Here is a 17,483-nt window from a genome sequence, read left to right as displayed (position 1 = left end):
GTCAGGGCTGGCTTTTTTCCTAGACAGATCAGACCAGATACTTAATTTGGAGGCATTGTACGTAATTTAATACAAAACTGTAAACATTACACAGGCAAGGTTCAAAATCACATAATAATAATCAAGGTCAAAAAAATCTGTGGTCAAAACTAGAGAGCAGAGAGACTAACAAAACCAAGAGGTAATGTGAAGCACAGAAAGGGCTCAATAATGACGGGCAAGAACAATGAAGATAAGTCGCTCAGTATGACTAACTGAAACACAGTATCTATATGACAACAGGTAATGAACAGCAGGTGAATCAATAATCATGTGATGAAGATCTAACAAGGTGGTGTTGGGAATTATGAGAGTAGTATTGTATCTGGACAGGGAAATTATGACTCTTTTTAACAATCAGGAAAAATTATCTATAGGAAAAAATCAGGAAAAAAAATCTATAAGAACCAAAATATAGATTCAATGCAAAACGTGATTCAAATATTGCAATTCATAGCCTACTACTCTAGATATGTACACTTTTTAATACAAGGAAATAGCTGGGAAGAGCTTGTATGAAGAAGGTTTTGTCACTTGTTGTCCTCTTGATCAACTATATGTAATGACGACATCTCGCAGGAAATAGAGGATACTGGGAGAGATTTTATTAGGGGTTTTATGAGGCACATAAAAATTCTAAGGAGAGACAGAAAGACACTCAGAAAGAACGCTTACGTTCATTGAGCTTACTGGGCATGGTTAACAGAGAACAAGGTATGATAATACAGAAATAAACTTAACAGGAGACACTTGGGATATAACAAAAGCAAATTAACCAGACCACTGAATAAAATACTGAAATACATAAGGGAACAAACTAAACATAACCAGAGCTAAACAGAGTTACACACAGAAAGAACTAAGACCTAACAAAGATGTGCGAATCAGCACATCGAGTGCACCTGACCTAAACTACAACAATACAGGGAAACTGCATTAGAGAAACACTGAGAATACTCGAGGGAGACACCGGGGAGGCAACTTGGCTAAGTGGCAGATGAGGGCTAGAACGTAGACAGGCTTAGGAAACAAACATGAACACAGAGAAAGACAGACAAGGGACTCGAGGGAACAAGGGAGCTAAAGACTGCCAACTAATCTAGAATAAAGACGCAGGTGAAACTAATTACTAGGGAGGAGGGGGTTGAACTGAGACAAGGTAAATAAACGCACATGGAAAGGAAAGAAACACGGGCAAGAGGGGTATATCTGACAGTGGGCTATACGTTACACTACTAAAGAAGCAATGTCTTGCTGTGAAGGTTCATTCACATCCGTGTAGAATTCTTCACAGCTTTCATCACAGAATTCTTCACAGAACATTTTGCAGAACTTTAACCATTCTATGTGGTTTTCCTGGACTTTCTTAAGGCAGCGGCGATGGCAGTATGGATGGCAGCATTTTAGAAATAGTGCCAAAAGTGACAGCATCAGCATGATAGAGAAACCTCCAATCTGGAATAAAAGACAACATGGTTCTGTGTAATTGGTGACTGTGTAGATTGTATAGTAAATTGTAAATCTTACAAGGCAGATATTAAACCTGGATGCTATGGATGCTAAATGTTTACATAGAGAACATTAAACATTATCAGTAAACCCATTCAAGTACTACTGTTTTTATGGTCATAAATGTTCCTCCAGACTTGGGAACTTGGGAGGTGTTCATGATCAAATTTAACTAGTAAGTAGCTTACCTTAGAATTGTAAATGATGTCACTGCGGTCTTTATATCCGTAACATGTAGCATTTTCTTTATCACTTAATTTGCCATACACACAAGGCAGATATCTGCCATCTGCGAAGAACAGGGCTAACCAAACAACACTCGAAAAGAACCCCAGCAAAACCTTTATTTTCCAGTCGGTATAGCACAAAGATATTTTATAGCTCTGCTGACTTTCCTCCTTTTTCTCTTCTTCATTTGGTATAGATGCAAGGTAAAACGTGATGGTGAACGCAATAATTGCAGGGATTACCAGGTAAAAGCTGAATATCATATTTCTATGCAATTCTGTGCAAGGGCACACAAAGTCACTGTCGAGGATTTTTTCTAAAGCAGTAAGTCCAAACAAAACTAAAAACATGCACTGCAAAAACAGCACTACTTGAAATAAGCTAAATATTCCTAAATATGACAATTTATTCTTGTTTTGAGAAAAAAAATCTGCCAATGGGGTAAGCAAAAGTTGCTTGTCTAGAATTCTTAAAACTAGCAAATGAATCTAACTTGTGTATTTTTAAATTAAAGAAAATTGTGCTTCTTACAAGCAAAAATTGCTTTTCTTAAGAAATATTTTTTTAAAATGAGTGTGACAAAATCTTGATTAAGCTGATTTCAAGATTTTCTATGCTTAATTTAAGAAAATGTGACTCATAACAAGAGTTTTGTAGAAAATCTTTCCTGAAATAAATTATGCTTTCTTGATGTCTTGCTGATTTAAAGAATTATTTGCTTACTTTAGGATTTTACACCTTAATTTAAATTATTCATGTAACAAAAAAAGCTTACTACAGGACAAGTTTTCTTAAAACTAATTGTTTTTTTCAAGACAAACAAGACAATTTGTTTTATTTTAAAATCAAGGCACTAGAAGCATTCTTGATTTTTGCATTTTTATTAACACAGCAATAGGTCAGCAATTGTATTTTGACAGTCTTTATATGTCCATCCAAACAGCACGCCTAACATTACCTAAATTTTTAGCCGGGTACTGTGTAGCATTGCCACTAAGTGCTTAATCCAGATACTCAAATGGGGAATACTAACTACTAAGATCAAAAATACATTTCCCTGCAGCATAAAAACCAATATTCTAACATATGGTTTCCATTATCTCAGAAGAACATCTTTAAAGATCTCAGAAACAAACATGTGTTGAACCACTTTTCTGAAAAAAACAAACACAGGGAAGTAGACTCTAAGAGAGACTCACTCAATGAATGACTTCCACTCACCAAGCGCCTTCTTGTAAGAGGGGGTTGAATCACTGTCATGGATGGAATCTTTGAGTATTTCAGTTTGCAAGATAGACAGCAACGTGGAAATGTACTTTGGGTATGTGAGGTGTAGGGCATAGTAATATGCCATGAGGTAGAGCAGTCCCTCATAAAGATACTTTCGGTCAAAGGTGGTCACTGGTGTGGTTCCAACAGCAATCATGCAGTTGCCTTCAGAGACGAGCAGAACTGGGCAAGCCAGGGGTCGCCGACGAAGGTAGCCTTCATGGTCTTCTGAAGTCTACATGCCAGAAAAGAATGAGGATGATTAGAGCAGAACCTCAACAAACACACACCCAACTAAAACACCTAATAGTCAAATGATAATAGTAAAAACTGTAACTATATATTAAGCAGATTGTGTGAATGTACATTACAAGTACCAGACGTACTACAGCAATTTTAAATAAAAAGGTACAGAAACAAGCCCTTAATGATATGGGGGAAAATATCCTTGTGATTTTTCTGCATATTATGTGATTGTGATTTAATCTTAGGTGCCAAGAACTTCACGTACATCACAAAGACACAGCTGAATCTACCATCATTGGAGAACTTGGAGCCACATTACAGCCTAAAATTGACTCATTATTCTTTGTAGGTTTTATTAACCTCAGGATATCATAGACCTGAACCTTAAGAATATTTAGAGCATCTCCACTCAGTAAATTTCATAAAGTGAAAGCATGATTAAGTGCAAAGTAAACAATAATTGCACATATAATATTGCATTCTCACCTTTAGGACATAGAAAAAAGCCTCACAGATGCTCAGCTTCTTAGGTGGTAGTGTGCTGGAAGGGAAGAGCAGTGGAAGGGCTCTGAACACAGCTGTTGCATCTTCCACTGGTTTGACAAAAGACAAATAAAACGATCAATCACAGCGAATAATGCAATATACAAAACATAAACTTAGACAAATCAAGGTACTGTAGAATTACCTCCATCCAAAGTTTTTGGAGGCTTCATTACTTTCTTCATGACACCATAGAACTGCACCTTTGAGTAGAAGATTTCCCATCTATCCTTCATCTCAGATATGTATCTGGAATTGGATGGTTGAATAATCCTCTGCAGCTCATCCAGGACCTGAAAAATACAGACAGAAAAGACTGGCTCTATATCTGGTCTTGACAATAACCACTTAAACACGAGGGCTATAGTATTTAAAGAATTGGAAAATTATATAAAAGTTTCCCTAAAGGAATGCTGGGATGGCTAAAAGAAGTGAGTACTGCTTACATGGTCCAGTTCTCTGAAACAAGGGTATGCCTCTAGAACCCTCACTGGTCTGTCTTGCTCCTTTATTGCATCAGAGTTAATTAATTGTCTTCTACTCTCGTACTCCAGGTTAAGCAGTTGGGTTACAGCAGCTTTGTTTGGTTTCTTAGTCTTGTATATTTCTTGGAGTCTTGTAGTGTCTTTCCTGGGTTTTCGGACTGTCAAAGAAGTCAGCTGAACCAGCTAAGCACAGAGCAGATGTGTACAATTCATTTGCAGTGTCTATTAATAATATTCACCCCTTGGATGTTTTACCCATTTATTACTTTTCTAAATCAATCATGGTCAACAAAATTTGGCTTTTTGAAAGAGAAAAAGGTACAAAAAACCCTTTGTAAAGTGAAAACTAAATCCTACAAACCGATTAAATTAAAATATGTGATTGCATAATGTTGACAACCTTTAAAGTGGCTGACCAAATAACACACGTTACTACAGGGTAGAGTTGGACAGAAAGATTAAATACAGATATAGACAGTGTATTTACACAGGGCTAATTTCACATAAAATTGCATAAGCACTTTAGGTCTCTAGAGATGCAAGAATGTATAGCAAAAATATCAGTAAATTGTTGTAAAATTTAAAATGTGTGCATTTGATAAATTTGTAGGCCATTTGTTTAAAGCCAAAATGAAAGAAAACCACCAACAGCCCTTCTACTGGGTATCTGGTAAGTGTGTGTTGGTAAAATTAATTTTAACTGCATAAAAGAAACTGGTGTGTCCTCAGTTTTTTTCAATAAGCAATAAAGCAGAACTTACTTCTTCACATTTGTGCACTGCAAGCCATAGAGGACGCCTCAGGAAATGTTCAGGACCAGGAAAGAGATCTTTGATGTCATCTCGGGACAGTGAAGACAGCAGGTCTTCTCCAACATTTGCTTCTGCAATAGAAGTTTCCAATTATCACTAGATTACATAATCCATAATTCGTGTTATAAATAGGTACAACATTGATGCATATCATTATCATTTTAAATTGTCTGGACACTGTAACGAACAATGTGCTCTCAGAGAACGCAGCTGACGTCACGCCTGAAAGACCGCCAACGAACCCTAGCCGAGTGGAAGCGGACGTGTGCGTGTATTGATGGGACTCCTTTAAAGCCATTTTTTAAAGTGCATTTTTCCTTTAAAATTGTTTAATTCAATCAAGTCTAACATAAAAAACAAGGTTATTTCTCAATTATTTGTCTATATGCTACTACTGCTTAATTTCTGTATGTTTTTTTTTATATGGAGTTATGAGAGTTATGAGTCTCTCTCTCGCTCACTCTATGTGTGTGAAAATACGGAGTTTTTGTTTTTATAATCTAATAACAGTCTCACACTATGACTGATTCCCTGTACTGATGCGAAGGTGAATGTGCAGATTAATATATAAAACGACTCCGATAGCCGCGTATCGATTAATTTAATTAATTTCACCGAGCTGTTCAAGAACCGGATCTTTTGGAAACGACTCATCACTATTATGTACTGGAAGAGGTTTTTCGGGCATAAAGCACGTTATACAACAGCCGTACACATTAACATTACCTAAAATTAACAGCCTCCAAACATTACCTTTCAGGGGTGGGTTTCCCGAAACGTTCGTAGCGCCAAGTACTTCGTAACCTCGTATGAAACGTATGAGGTTAAGAAGTACTTAGCACTACGAACGTTTCGGGAAACCCACCCCTGACCTGCTCTAAATAGAATTTCAACTAGATACACAACCGCTTAGCGCCATTAGATCACGACAGATATTGGATAGTCCTGCCCTGTCCGGGACCATGCTAATATGGCCAAACCTGGTGGAAACTTTTAAAGACGAATTTTGAAAATGCCACAATTTTAATTGCCATTAAATCATGACGTTTTGCACACTACTGTTGAAAGAATTCACAGAGACTGAAACTGAGAACGGCACAGGAATGCTTTAATAACTCCCTGCATCAAGATGTGCCTAGCCTAGCATGCTAGCGACATAACACAAAATAGATTAACACTAAACAAAGAAAAAAACTGTTACATACCTTTCAGAGTGGAAATTGTTATTTCGTCCAGTTTCTCCATAACTTGCCTTCAATTCTTCACTAGTTGTACCATGAAATCACATCCAAACTTGAACCTCAGTAGCACTAACCCTACAGTCTAACCGTCGTCTTTAACCGTCGGCGCGAAAGTTGTAACGATACCATCTCCAGGAGTGTGGGGGAGGGGATGGAGATAGTTTAGTTCACGTTTTATTTATAAGCATATATATATATAATATATATATATATATATATATATATATATATATATATATATATATATATATATATATATATATATATATATATATATATATATATATATATATATATATATTTATATATATATATATATATATATATTTCAGTTATATATATATATAATATATATATATATATATATATATAAATATATATATATAATATAATTTTTTTTTTTAATAAACGAGTGAATGTGTACTATTATTTATTCCAGCTTTTGTAAGGCGACTTATGATAAACCGTATACCTCTTAATAGACTAATCCAGGTTTTCTTAGGTTCATGGGTAAATGAGTTCACAGACCAGCAAAGCAAAATGATTTGGCGCTGTGTTATATGCTTCGTTTTTGTGGGTCTGACCCTCAAATCCTACTCAGTCATATTAGTTCTGCACATAGCCATAGTCCAGATTTCCATGTAGTTTGTGGTATAGATGGATGTGTCAAAGAGTATCGTGTTTACAACATGAAGAATAACTCATTAATTGTGAGTGCTGTTAATTATAGTGGTTTTCCTGTATTTGGGCTTGTGTGAAATATTTATGTGATAAATTCATCATTACATTGTTTTGAATTACAACAGTATAATACCATTTGCTATGACAGATTACATGTCATGTAAAATTGAGATTCCAAACATGGCACAAGCAACAGAACTGATTATAGATTTGATATGACCTATGCTGTCATATCAATATATTATAAATATCTCATCTGATATATTATAAAAGGTACTCTGTTTTACATGGATGGATTGGATCATTAGATGGTGGTTTTGGACAGTTTTACAGCAATTTAAAAATTTTTTATTGTGGCCATTTGTAGCAAGAGACTGACATTCGAACGCTGTAGTTGGTACATGATTATTATGGTGAAGATTTGCTAAAGGTGTTCATCTGTTTGACCTGGCCTAAAGTGAACGCTATGAGTTGTGCTGTATGTTATGTCTTTCAAATGGGGCTTGCTTAACTGTGTTTTATGTTTACCAACTGCTTTGAGTCTTGCAGCTTTTGTTCATGTAAGACCACATGTTGTATGAAACATTATGACAGCCATTATTTCAAACTTGAGTCATTAAGTACATTTCTTAAAATGAGAATTTGTTTAAGTGGCCTTATTCTTTAAATAAGAAGAATAATCTTATTCTTATTCTAGAATTTCAACCAAACCATAGTCATACCCTGTAATTGGTAAATAAAGCTCAAGATGAGCTGAAATATCTTATTTAGAAAAAGTTAGACAAATGTTCTTAGAATGAGCTTAATTTTCTTGTACAAAACTTGCTTGTTAAGAATATTTTTTCTTTTTAGACAAAAATAAGAAATAAAGTCCATAAACAAGGGTTTTTTACTTTCTTAAAAATCGTTTTTTGCAGTGTGCGATTACGAATGTTTTGTCCAAACTTATTTAGAGCATATTTCCAATCCATTTCAAGTTTAAGATAAACCTGAATCTAAAAAAAACAACACAGCCCAGCCTACTAAGAGTCACTTCAACCACAAGAGATAAATAACAGGAAAGGTTGTAGTCTACCTCCCTCCAGTATCATGTGCTCCATGCAAGCCTTTCTAGAACATCATTATGAGAGAATCAGGCAAAAAAAAGCTGTCAGCATTTCTTATCTTTTTGATGACTATCGTTTCAGCATGGAGCAACCAGAAGTGCAGGTCTCCAACTAAAGCGTTCCATGAAGGCATCAAAAGCGAAAGCTAACTAGCTACAACATAAGCATATAACATAAGAATGACCGTCAACGTTCCTGAAACTTAAGGGCTTCAATAGAACAAATCATAATTTAACAACCCCATAGATGTAGAGAGATTGTAGTGAAGTCGGGTTCATCTGTGTGTGTGTGTGTGTATGTGTGTGTGTGCGTGTGTGTATGTTTGTGGGTGTTGCTTGTCTATGTCTCTGGTGCACCATGAAAACATGCAAACATGCGCAAGCATCATTAAACCACTGTTTAGGAGGATACAGTATAATAATGACACCACTGTTTAGGAGGATATAGTATATTAATGACACCACTGTTTAGGAAGTTATAATATAGTTATGATACCTCTGTTTAGGTGGTTATAGTATAGTAATATATAGTATAGTAGGCTAATATAGTATAGTATAGTAATAACACGACTGTCTAGGAGGTTAAAGTACAATATGAAATTGATGTTTAGGTAGTTATAGCAGAGGTGGGGACTCGAGTCACATGACTTGGACTCGAGTCAGACTCGAGTCATTAATATTAACACTTTTGACTTGACTTGAAAAAATATTCAGAGACTTAGACTTGACTTGGACTTTTACACCAATAACTTGGGACTTGAATTGGACTTGAACCTGTTTACTTGCAAAGACTTGATTTTTTTTTACCCCAAATCTAAATTTTAAAACGCATATTAATATTTATAGTGTGCCCCATTAATTTCATTTCCGTCCTTCTGACGCAGACCGGTCCTCTGCTTTTCCACACGTGTGTGTGTGCGTGAGCTGCAGCACAACCAATCAAATGGGGGGGTTGGCGAACGTAAATTTTTACCGGGCGGGGTGTAAAATGTACACAAATTAAGTATTATATCGCGATCGATCGATCGCCAGTGGTTGGTGCCAGAGCGAACTAGTAACTCATTGAATCATAGATGTGGATCAGAGGTAAATAAACTAGATTTTATTTCCGGCGTGAGAAATCGGATGTGTAGCGTGAAAGCGTGTGAAGACGGTCAAATGCGTCTCACGCTCAATGCGTGAGAGTTGGCAACCCTGGGTTCTGTATCTGAACTCGGGGAAGAGAGCCTCTCTCTGTCACTATCATAATATCCAGTTCTATCTCAACATGGATTGTGTATTTGAAAACATCTACGTCGAGAAAAAAATATATTGACAAAAGTGGAGCGAGTTTTCAGCTATGGGGACATCATTCATCGTGCACAAATGACATACAGACTTTTGGCCAGCAAATGCAATGCAGAATAGTTTACTGAAATGTCTAAAGTTGCAGATTCCTGTTAATTGTTCAGTTCTTATATTTGTTTGTCTTGTGTCACTCACACATGTTCTCCAAGAAACCAGATAAGAGAAGAGACGGAAAATGCTGTTATGGTTCTTTGTATTGTACTGTGAAAATATCAGCACTTTTTATTTGAACATGGAGTTCTACTTATGACTTTTTCACAGAATATTTATTTCTGGAAAATTGTAGTTTAAAGTATGAATATTTTTGCAGCTAAGTTTAACAAATTGAACTGTGCAATAAAGAGGTGTATTTTTTTTTTTTTTTAATACTTCGTGTTTTCAGTTGCACATGTTTTATCAAGATTTGAGGAGAATACAGATTTAAAAAAGAACGCATGTCTATTATTTACATTTAAAATATACCTGCAACATTGGTAAAAAAAAAAAAAAAAAAGACTCGAAAGGACTTGAAATTCCAAGTTTCAGACTTGGGACTTGACTTGACTGTTGCCTGTCTTGACTCGAGACTTGACTTGACTTGAGTGTCTTTGCTTGAGACTTGACTCGGGACTTGAGGTTTAAAGACTTGGACTTACTTGAGACTTGCAAAACACTGACTTGGTCCCACCTCTGAGTTATAGTAATAATTGTTTAGGTGGTTATAGTGTAGTAATGATACCAAGGTTTGTGTTCTTATGAAATTTTGTTAACTGTAATATAAAGTATTATAGTTCACAGTGGTCCACCTCAATATCAGTGACCATTATAACATTTTGTCTATGGCACTTGTGAGAGTGACTAAAATATTTATTCATTGTTTATTATTCAGTGTTTATTATTGTTTTATTTTTATGTTTTCTAATGTATTACTGTTATTGAACAGTATAGTAATTGATTAATCTAAATTTGTCACTACTTAAAAATGCCTGTCTGCACCACTCTGAACAAATCTGATAAATAAAAAATAAACAAATCTACAACTTCTGTTTGATGCTGCTGACTAGACATCACTGACACAGATTGCTGACACTAGACATCACTGACACATCACAGATTTTTTTCACAGATGGAGTATTTCTTCTGCAAAATGGACAAGAGCAGAAGTACAGAGTTTTATGTCACATAAAACAAGCTCTAATGTTTGTGAAACCGATCAAGGAGAAGTCTTTTAGTCCTTTCACACAGGGCATGCATTGGAAAAGATTATCAGTACATACTGTAGTGAAGTAGTTTCTTTACATCATTCAGAAAGGACGTTCACACTCACACTGTAAGAAAGGCATTAAGTGTTAAAGTTCATTTGCTCATTTAAGACAAGTTGCAGAAGGGTCCCTCTTACTCAAGCATCCGTGTCAGGGCCCTTCACTGTGTTCAGAAACCAGCTGCCTCGCACATCTGGAGCTCCTACTGTTATGGACCCAGAAACTTCCATGTTTGTTTGTTGGTTTGGAGCCCCCTTGAGGCCATTTGTGAAGTTATCTTTTTTAATACTTACCTCATTTCTGGTTTAGACAGGAAGTAGTTAGTATTCAGGAAATTCAGTGACAGTGTTTTTCTGTGCTACACATCCTTCTCCATCCTTTCATGCATGTCTATTAAGACGCAATGTCTGTAAGTATATATGTTTATAATGTTAATATTGATGCTTACAGTACATTATTTGTGACCTGTTACTGTGTTGTTTATGAACTCAGTCAATAAACATAGTTGTAATAATGAACTTGTGTTCCGCTTTATTAAACCAACTTCAACCTACATGTGCTACACGACTTTCTCGCCACACATATATATGTCTGACCTTCTATTAACTACCGCAATAGATCCATCTAGTGGTCATATGTGGAACTTCAATTGAATGCATTCTGCATATCAACACATCCTCCCTTTTCTAGATCTAACATTAACAAAGATACTTTAAACATTCATCAACAATTGTCAACAATCACTTTTTTTTTTTTTAACAACAATAATAATGAACTAACATTCAGTCCATCCTCTTACAAGTCCAATCTATCAGGTCTTTTTATTTGTCGACCAGATCTTCTCAGGACAGGTAAGTCCGACTGAACATTGCTTGTATCCACTTGCAAATGTCCATTATCGTCTGTATTTGATGCTGTATCTGCACTGAATGCATCAGATTCCTTCTCAGTCTCTGTGAAAGTCTCTTTTGTTTTCAGAAGGCTGCGGCGGTTCCTCCTGAGCACATGTCCATCCTCCGTCTTTACTGCATAGGATCTAGGTCCGACCTCCTGGAGAACAGTTGCTTTCCTGTTCCATGCATCTTGATCCTGGATTCGTACCACGTCATCCTTGGCAAGTGGACTGAGAGGTTTAGTTGACTTGTCATAACGTTGCTTCTGTTTCCATTTCATGCTCTCCCATTTTGTCTGTATCCCTGTGTTGTACTTGATGTCTGTATAACAGGGAAGGGTTGTGCGTAACTTGCGGTTCATTAACAGCTCTGCTGGGGATAAACCACATTCAAGCGGAGCAGCTCTGTAGCTTAGAAGAGCTAAATAAGGATCTGACTTGCTGTCTGTGGTCTTTTTCAGAATCTGTTTGATGATGTGCACCCCCTTTTCGGCTTTGCCATTTGCCTGAGCATGTTGAGGACTGGATGTGACATGACTGAAGCCATAGTGGCTCGCAAACTGCTGCCACTCCTTGCAGTTGTAACAAGGACCATTGTCACTCACCACAGTCTTTGGTATTCCATGCCGGGCAAATATGGACTTCACATGCATAATGACAGTACTGGCAGCTGTGCTTGAGAGCAAGGCAATTTCAGGGAAATTTGAGTAGTAATCAATGACTAGCAAATAGTCCTTCCCATTGCAATGAAACAGGTCAGTTCCAACTTTTTCCGAAGGAGCAATGGGAAGATCTGGAATCATCATGGGTTCCCTTGCCTGTTTGCTCTGGTACTTGTTACATGTTTCACACTTTCCTACCATGTTTTCGATGTCCTTATTAATGCCAGGCCAATACACAGCGCTTCTGGCTCTCCTTTTACACTTCTCTATTCCAAGGTGTCCCTCATGTAGCTGTCTAAGTATCTCTGGCCTAAGGCTGTATGGAATGACAATTCTAACAGTCCATTTGCCACACTTAGCTCAGATCTGAAGTGATAGTATTCTGGACAGGAACCCCTGGGCCATCCGCTGTGCATATTGTTGATCACTGTTTGTAATACTTTGTCTTTGTCCAATTCATCACTTATTTGCTTTGCTCTGACGTCAGATACTGGAAGGGACTCAACTATCATGTTGATGTGATTTTCAATTTCCTTTTCAGTGGAACTCACGTCACTCATCACAGGTGCTCGTGACAGTGCATCTGCCAACACTAAGTGTTTGCCTGGAGTGTATACTAACTCGAAGTCATACCTCTGCAATTTCATGATGAGTCGCTGGATCCTGGGCGACATCTCGTTGAGATTTTTCTTGATGATCGACACCAGGGGGCGATGATCTGTTTCGACAGTAAAAGTGGAAAGCCCGTAGACATAGCCGTGGAATATTTCTAGTCCATAGGCCAATCCCAAGCAATCTTTCTCTATTTGAGCATATTTGGTTTCAGTTCTTGTCATTGATCGCGAAGCGTAGGCAACTGGCTTCCAGCTATCTCCTTCTGCCTGCAGGAGGACAGCTCCCAGACCATCTTTCAACGCATCCGTTGAAATCTTCTGTGTCTTTGCTGGATCATAGTACGCAAGCACAGGGGACTTGGTCAGAGTTGCCTTGAGAGCGTTCCATTCTCGCTCATTCCTTGTTGTCCACTTGAACTCGGTGGAGTCACGCAGTAGGTCCCTTAGTGCTGATGTTTTCACAGATAGGTTGGGTATAAATTTGCCAATAAAGTTGATCATCCCCATCACTCTGAGTACCCCTTTTTTTGTCTGTGGGGCGTGGCATGCTAAGGATTGCTTTTATTTTTTTGTCATCCGGCTCAATGCCTTCAGCAGACAGCTTGTCTCCGAGGAATGTTATTTCTTGCACACCAAACTGACACTTTGCACGATTCAATTTCAGTCCATAGTCAGATATCCTGTGTAGGACTTTTGTCAGTCTCTCGTTGTGCTCTTGTAGGGTGGAACCCCATATGACTAGATCATCAATGTAGCAACGAACCCCTACTAGACCCTCAAGCATGTTATCCATCGCACGATGATAGATTTCTGATGCTGAAATTATGCCAAATGGCATCCGCAGGAATCTGTATCGACCGTAGGGCGTATTGAATGTGCAGTATCTTGAGCTTTTGTCATCTAGCTTAATTTGCCAGAATCCTTGTGCTGCATCCAACTTTGAAAAATACTTGGCACCTGCCATTTCACTTGCAATTTCCTCACGTTTCGGTATTTGGTAATGCTCACGTTTTATGTTCCTATTTAAGTCTCCTGGGTCCATGCAAATCCTCAGCTCTCTGTTCTTGTTCTTTTTGTCTACACACACCATAGAGTTTACCCACTCTGTAGGCTCTTCAACTTTTGTGATCACCTTCATCTCACTCATTCTGTCCAGTTCCTTTTTAAGGCGCTCCCTCAGTGGTGCAGGGATTCTCCTTGGTGCGTGGATCACTGGTTGCGCATCCTCTTTCAACTGAATTTTGTATGTGTATGGAAGGCAGCCCAGTCCTTTGAATACATCAGGAAAACGTTGCATCACAGAGTTAACTGTGCTGTCGTGTGTCATCACAGCTTCTGCACAGTTGATTTGGTAGACTTTTCTCACCAGATTTAATTTCTTCGAGGTGACCCCTCCTATCAGTGACTCTCGACCTTCAGGTACTACAGAGAACAGCACATCGAATTCCTTGTTCTTCACCGTAACTCTCAGTCTGCACTGCCCCTTGCTTTCTATTTCTTTTCCATTATAATCTTTCAGCTGCAGTTTTCTTGAGTATTTTTGGCTTTTCTTTCATTTCGCTGATTTCTGTCATGCTGATCAAATTGGCTTGCGCGCCTATGTCAATTCTAAGTGCTACCAAAGCTCCATTTATTGGCAGTGAGACTATCCAGTTGTCATCTTCTGTGTGACTTTCTTGTGCTTTTGTGGCTTGCCCGTTCTCGGCATTTTCACATGACACCATGCCTACGAAGAAAGTCTCACTTAGGTCTGTTTCCTCAACCATCCTCACTGGCCTTGATTTCTCTTTGGTTAGACATTGTTTGGCGAGATGATTTTTTCCTTTGCATTTTGCACATGTTTTGCCATATGCAGGGCACTGTCTTGGCTCATGTTTTCCACCACATCGTTTGCAGCCTGTTGCGTCTTTGTTATTCTTTTGTTGATAATTTCTTTTCATTTTGTTTCTGACGACACTACGGCAGGTACTCGTGCACTACGGAGGTACTCGCATCAGCAAACATCTTTGCATGCTGTTGCGCTAGCTCATTAGCATGGCATATTTTCTCCGCCTCTTCCAAAGTTAGCTTATCGTCTCTTAGCATTCTCTCCCTCGTCTTTTTATCAAGTATTCCGTAAACTATCTGATCGCGGACCATGGAATCTTTCAAATCCCCAAATTTGCATGACTGTGCCTTTAGTTTTAAATCAGTCATAAAGCAATCAAATGTTTCTCCCGCCTGTTGCAGTCGTGAACGGAATACATATCTCTCGTACACAATGTTCTTTTTTGGAGAGCAGTACGCTTCAAATTTCTCTATTACCTTACCGTAGTCTTCTTTGTCATCAACCGTGGCAAACTCGAATGTGTTGAAGACCTCTATAGCTTGGGGACCCGCAACCGTGAGCAGCAATGCAATCTTCCTTGGCCCTGGCTTATTGTCCATTCCCGTGGCGGACAAGTACAGCTCGAATTTTTGCTTGAAAGACCGCCAATTGCTGTCAACATTTCCGACCAATTTTAGTCCCTCCGGTGGCTTCAACATTTCCATCTTTGGTTAATTCTGTTGTCTGACATGAAGTTTTACTCCTGGTACCATGTGTTGTTTATGAACTCAGTCAATAAACATAGTTGTAATAATGAACTTGTGTTCCGCTTTATTAAACCAACTTCAACCTACATGTGCTACACGACTTTCTCGCCACACATATATATGTCTGACCTTCTATTAACTACCGCAATAGATCCATCTAGTGGTCATATGTGGAACTTCAATTGAATGCATTCTGCATATCAACACAGTTACCATAAGTTGTGTGTTTATAATTAGGTGGTATGCTCCCCCTGTATGCCATGATGTTTACTTATAATAGCAAATTCATACACTTACTTGTGTGTATTATCTAGAATATGCTAGATCTGCTCCTTATTTCTTGTGTCTGTAACATTTATGTTTATGATATTGTGTTGCAGTTTCACACTGTGGTTCAGTAAAGAGTCCAAGTACAAGCCTCAGCTTCAGTGGAATTTATTGAATACTGTGTTTAGCTGTCTGGGTAGCCCAACCGCTGGCGAGACCAGTACAGTGAAAAGACAGCAATACAATAGGCTGCAAAGAATCAAGAGTCTCTAAGGATTTCGCCTGCTACACGCTGTCAGCAGATTTACTTCTGTCGCCATCCCCAGAGAATTCTCTTCCTTACTCAATATCATCATGCCTTCAAGCCACCAGGATGACACATCACAGCGTGATGATAAACAGTCAACAATGTCTAAGTCATACAAATCTAAACGGTCCTCGGCCTCCAGCTCCAGTATGGTGATTATTCAAGCAAGGGCCAGAGCGGAAGCGGCCAAAGCCAGAGCCTCCTTTGCGAATAAAGAAATAGAGTTAAAGACCGAAAGTGCTCGTCTTCAAGCCACCTTAGAAGCTATGCAAGAGGAAAAGCAAATGAAGGCTGCTCTGGCCGAAATCGAAATACTGGAAGCTGGCTTATTGGAAGACGATCTTGAGTCACAGAAAAGCCCACTAAGACCTGTCCCTCTCCAACAACAGCTTCAGCGCACAGCAGACTGTGCGTGATCAAGCCAGTGTCAAGTCCATTCCTCAGCCACACACATTGGATGAAGAAGGCGCAGTTTTTTAACCACTTCCAGTCAGCAGTCAAATGCCACCCAAGCCTGGTGCTGGTTGTCACAGTCCACATCTCCACACCCCACCTAGTTACCTCCCTCAGCATGCCGCCACTCCACAACAACAGTGGCATGGCATCCAGCATTCAGGGCATGGCTTCCAGTTTGAAGGCCCCCAGACTGGCCCTGCGCAGATCCAGCAGCACTATGGCCACAATCCGCAGAGCCAACAGAGGCGACAGCCCACTGCCTACCAACCGGACTACAGCCCTCACATGCATGCTGGCCAAGGTGTTCAAACCACTGCCCTCGACCTTGTCAAATGCATGGCCCTTTTCGTGTGTTCGTGGACTTCATCCACACCGAGGCTAGAATGCAAACAGACCCTAGTTTCAACACTACATCCTTCCAATCCACCCCCGTACGTAGAGAGAGGTCCGTTCCAACACCTGTGGCAGTTCACAAGACCCAAGCTTCACCTGCTGAGAGAAGAGACCATAAAAGAGACGTGGATCTCACCAAACACTGCCCTATCCATGACAAACCTCATGCACTAAAGAAGTGCAAAGCCTTCAGGGAGAGGAGTTATGAGGACCGCAAACAATTTCAGAGGGAGCGTTCCATATGTCTCCGCTGCTGCTCATCTACAAGTCACTTTGCCAAAGATTGCCAAGTGGACATACAGTGCAAGGAATGCAAAAGCACTCATCACATTTCAGCACTTCATCCAAGCCAGGCTCCTTCAAGGTCAAGGTCAGATCTACCTGCTTCAGAGAACGGCGGGGAGTCGGACGAACCCAGCGCTGACGAGGTTAGCCCCAACTGCACTGAAGTGTGTGGAGACGGAGTGAGCAGGAGAGCATGCTCAAAGATATGCCTCGTCAAGGTGTTCCCTGAAGGACGTAGTGAGCAGTGGAAGCCCATGTACGCCATATTAGACGACCAGAGCAATCAG

General features: G+C 39.0%; 1 protein-coding gene and 1 long non-coding RNA gene across 2 annotated transcripts; both read right to left on the bottom strand.

Moving 5' to 3' along the window:
• Positions 1–418: 418 nt before the first annotated feature.
• LOC143482087 (uncharacterized) lies at positions 419–2,122 on the bottom strand. Its single transcript, XR_013122131.1, has 2 exons — positions 1,737–2,122; positions 419–1,494 (listed from the first exon to the last, which is right to left on the bottom strand). It is a non-coding gene; the product is annotated as an uncharacterized LOC143482087 (long non-coding RNA).
• Positions 2,123–2,550: 428 nt separating this feature from the next.
• LOC143482086 (uncharacterized) lies at positions 2,551–6,532 on the bottom strand. The gene is made up of 6 exons (XM_076980349.1): positions 6,337–6,532; positions 5,081–5,202; positions 4,281–4,502; positions 3,980–4,127; positions 3,778–3,884; positions 2,551–3,280 (listed from the first exon to the last, which is right to left on the bottom strand). Exons 1-6 carry the CDS (start codon positions 6,374–6,376, stop codon positions 2,972–2,974), a joined length of 948 nt encoding a protein of 315 aa, XP_076836464.1. The 5' UTR covers positions 6,377–6,532; the 3' UTR covers positions 2,551–2,971.
• Between the last annotated feature and the right edge of the window lie 10,951 nt (positions 6,533–17,483).

This window comes from Brachyhypopomus gauderio, chromosome 18 (assembly GCF_052324685.1).
Source record: "Brachyhypopomus gauderio isolate BG-103 chromosome 18, BGAUD_0.2, whole genome shotgun sequence".
NCBI lineage: Eukaryota > Metazoa > Chordata > Actinopteri > Gymnotiformes > Hypopomidae > Brachyhypopomus > Brachyhypopomus gauderio.
This window is presented reverse-complemented; position numbering and strand designations above follow the sequence as displayed.

Excerpts from the sequence above, each read along its gene's own strand:
- LOC143482086 (XM_076980349.1), bottom strand. The coding sequence starts at position 6,376 with ATGGAGAAACTGGACGAAATAACAATTTCCACTCTGAAAG. Across the intron at positions 4,128-4,280 it reads GTTTCAGAGAACTGGACCAT|GTCCTGGATGAGCTGCAGAG; the intron begins GTAAGCAGTACT and ends TGTATTTTTCAG. Across the intron at positions 3,281-3,777 it reads CTTTTTTCTATGTCCTAAAG|ACTTCAGAAGACCATGAAGG; the intron begins GTGAGAATGCAA and ends TCTGGCATGTAG.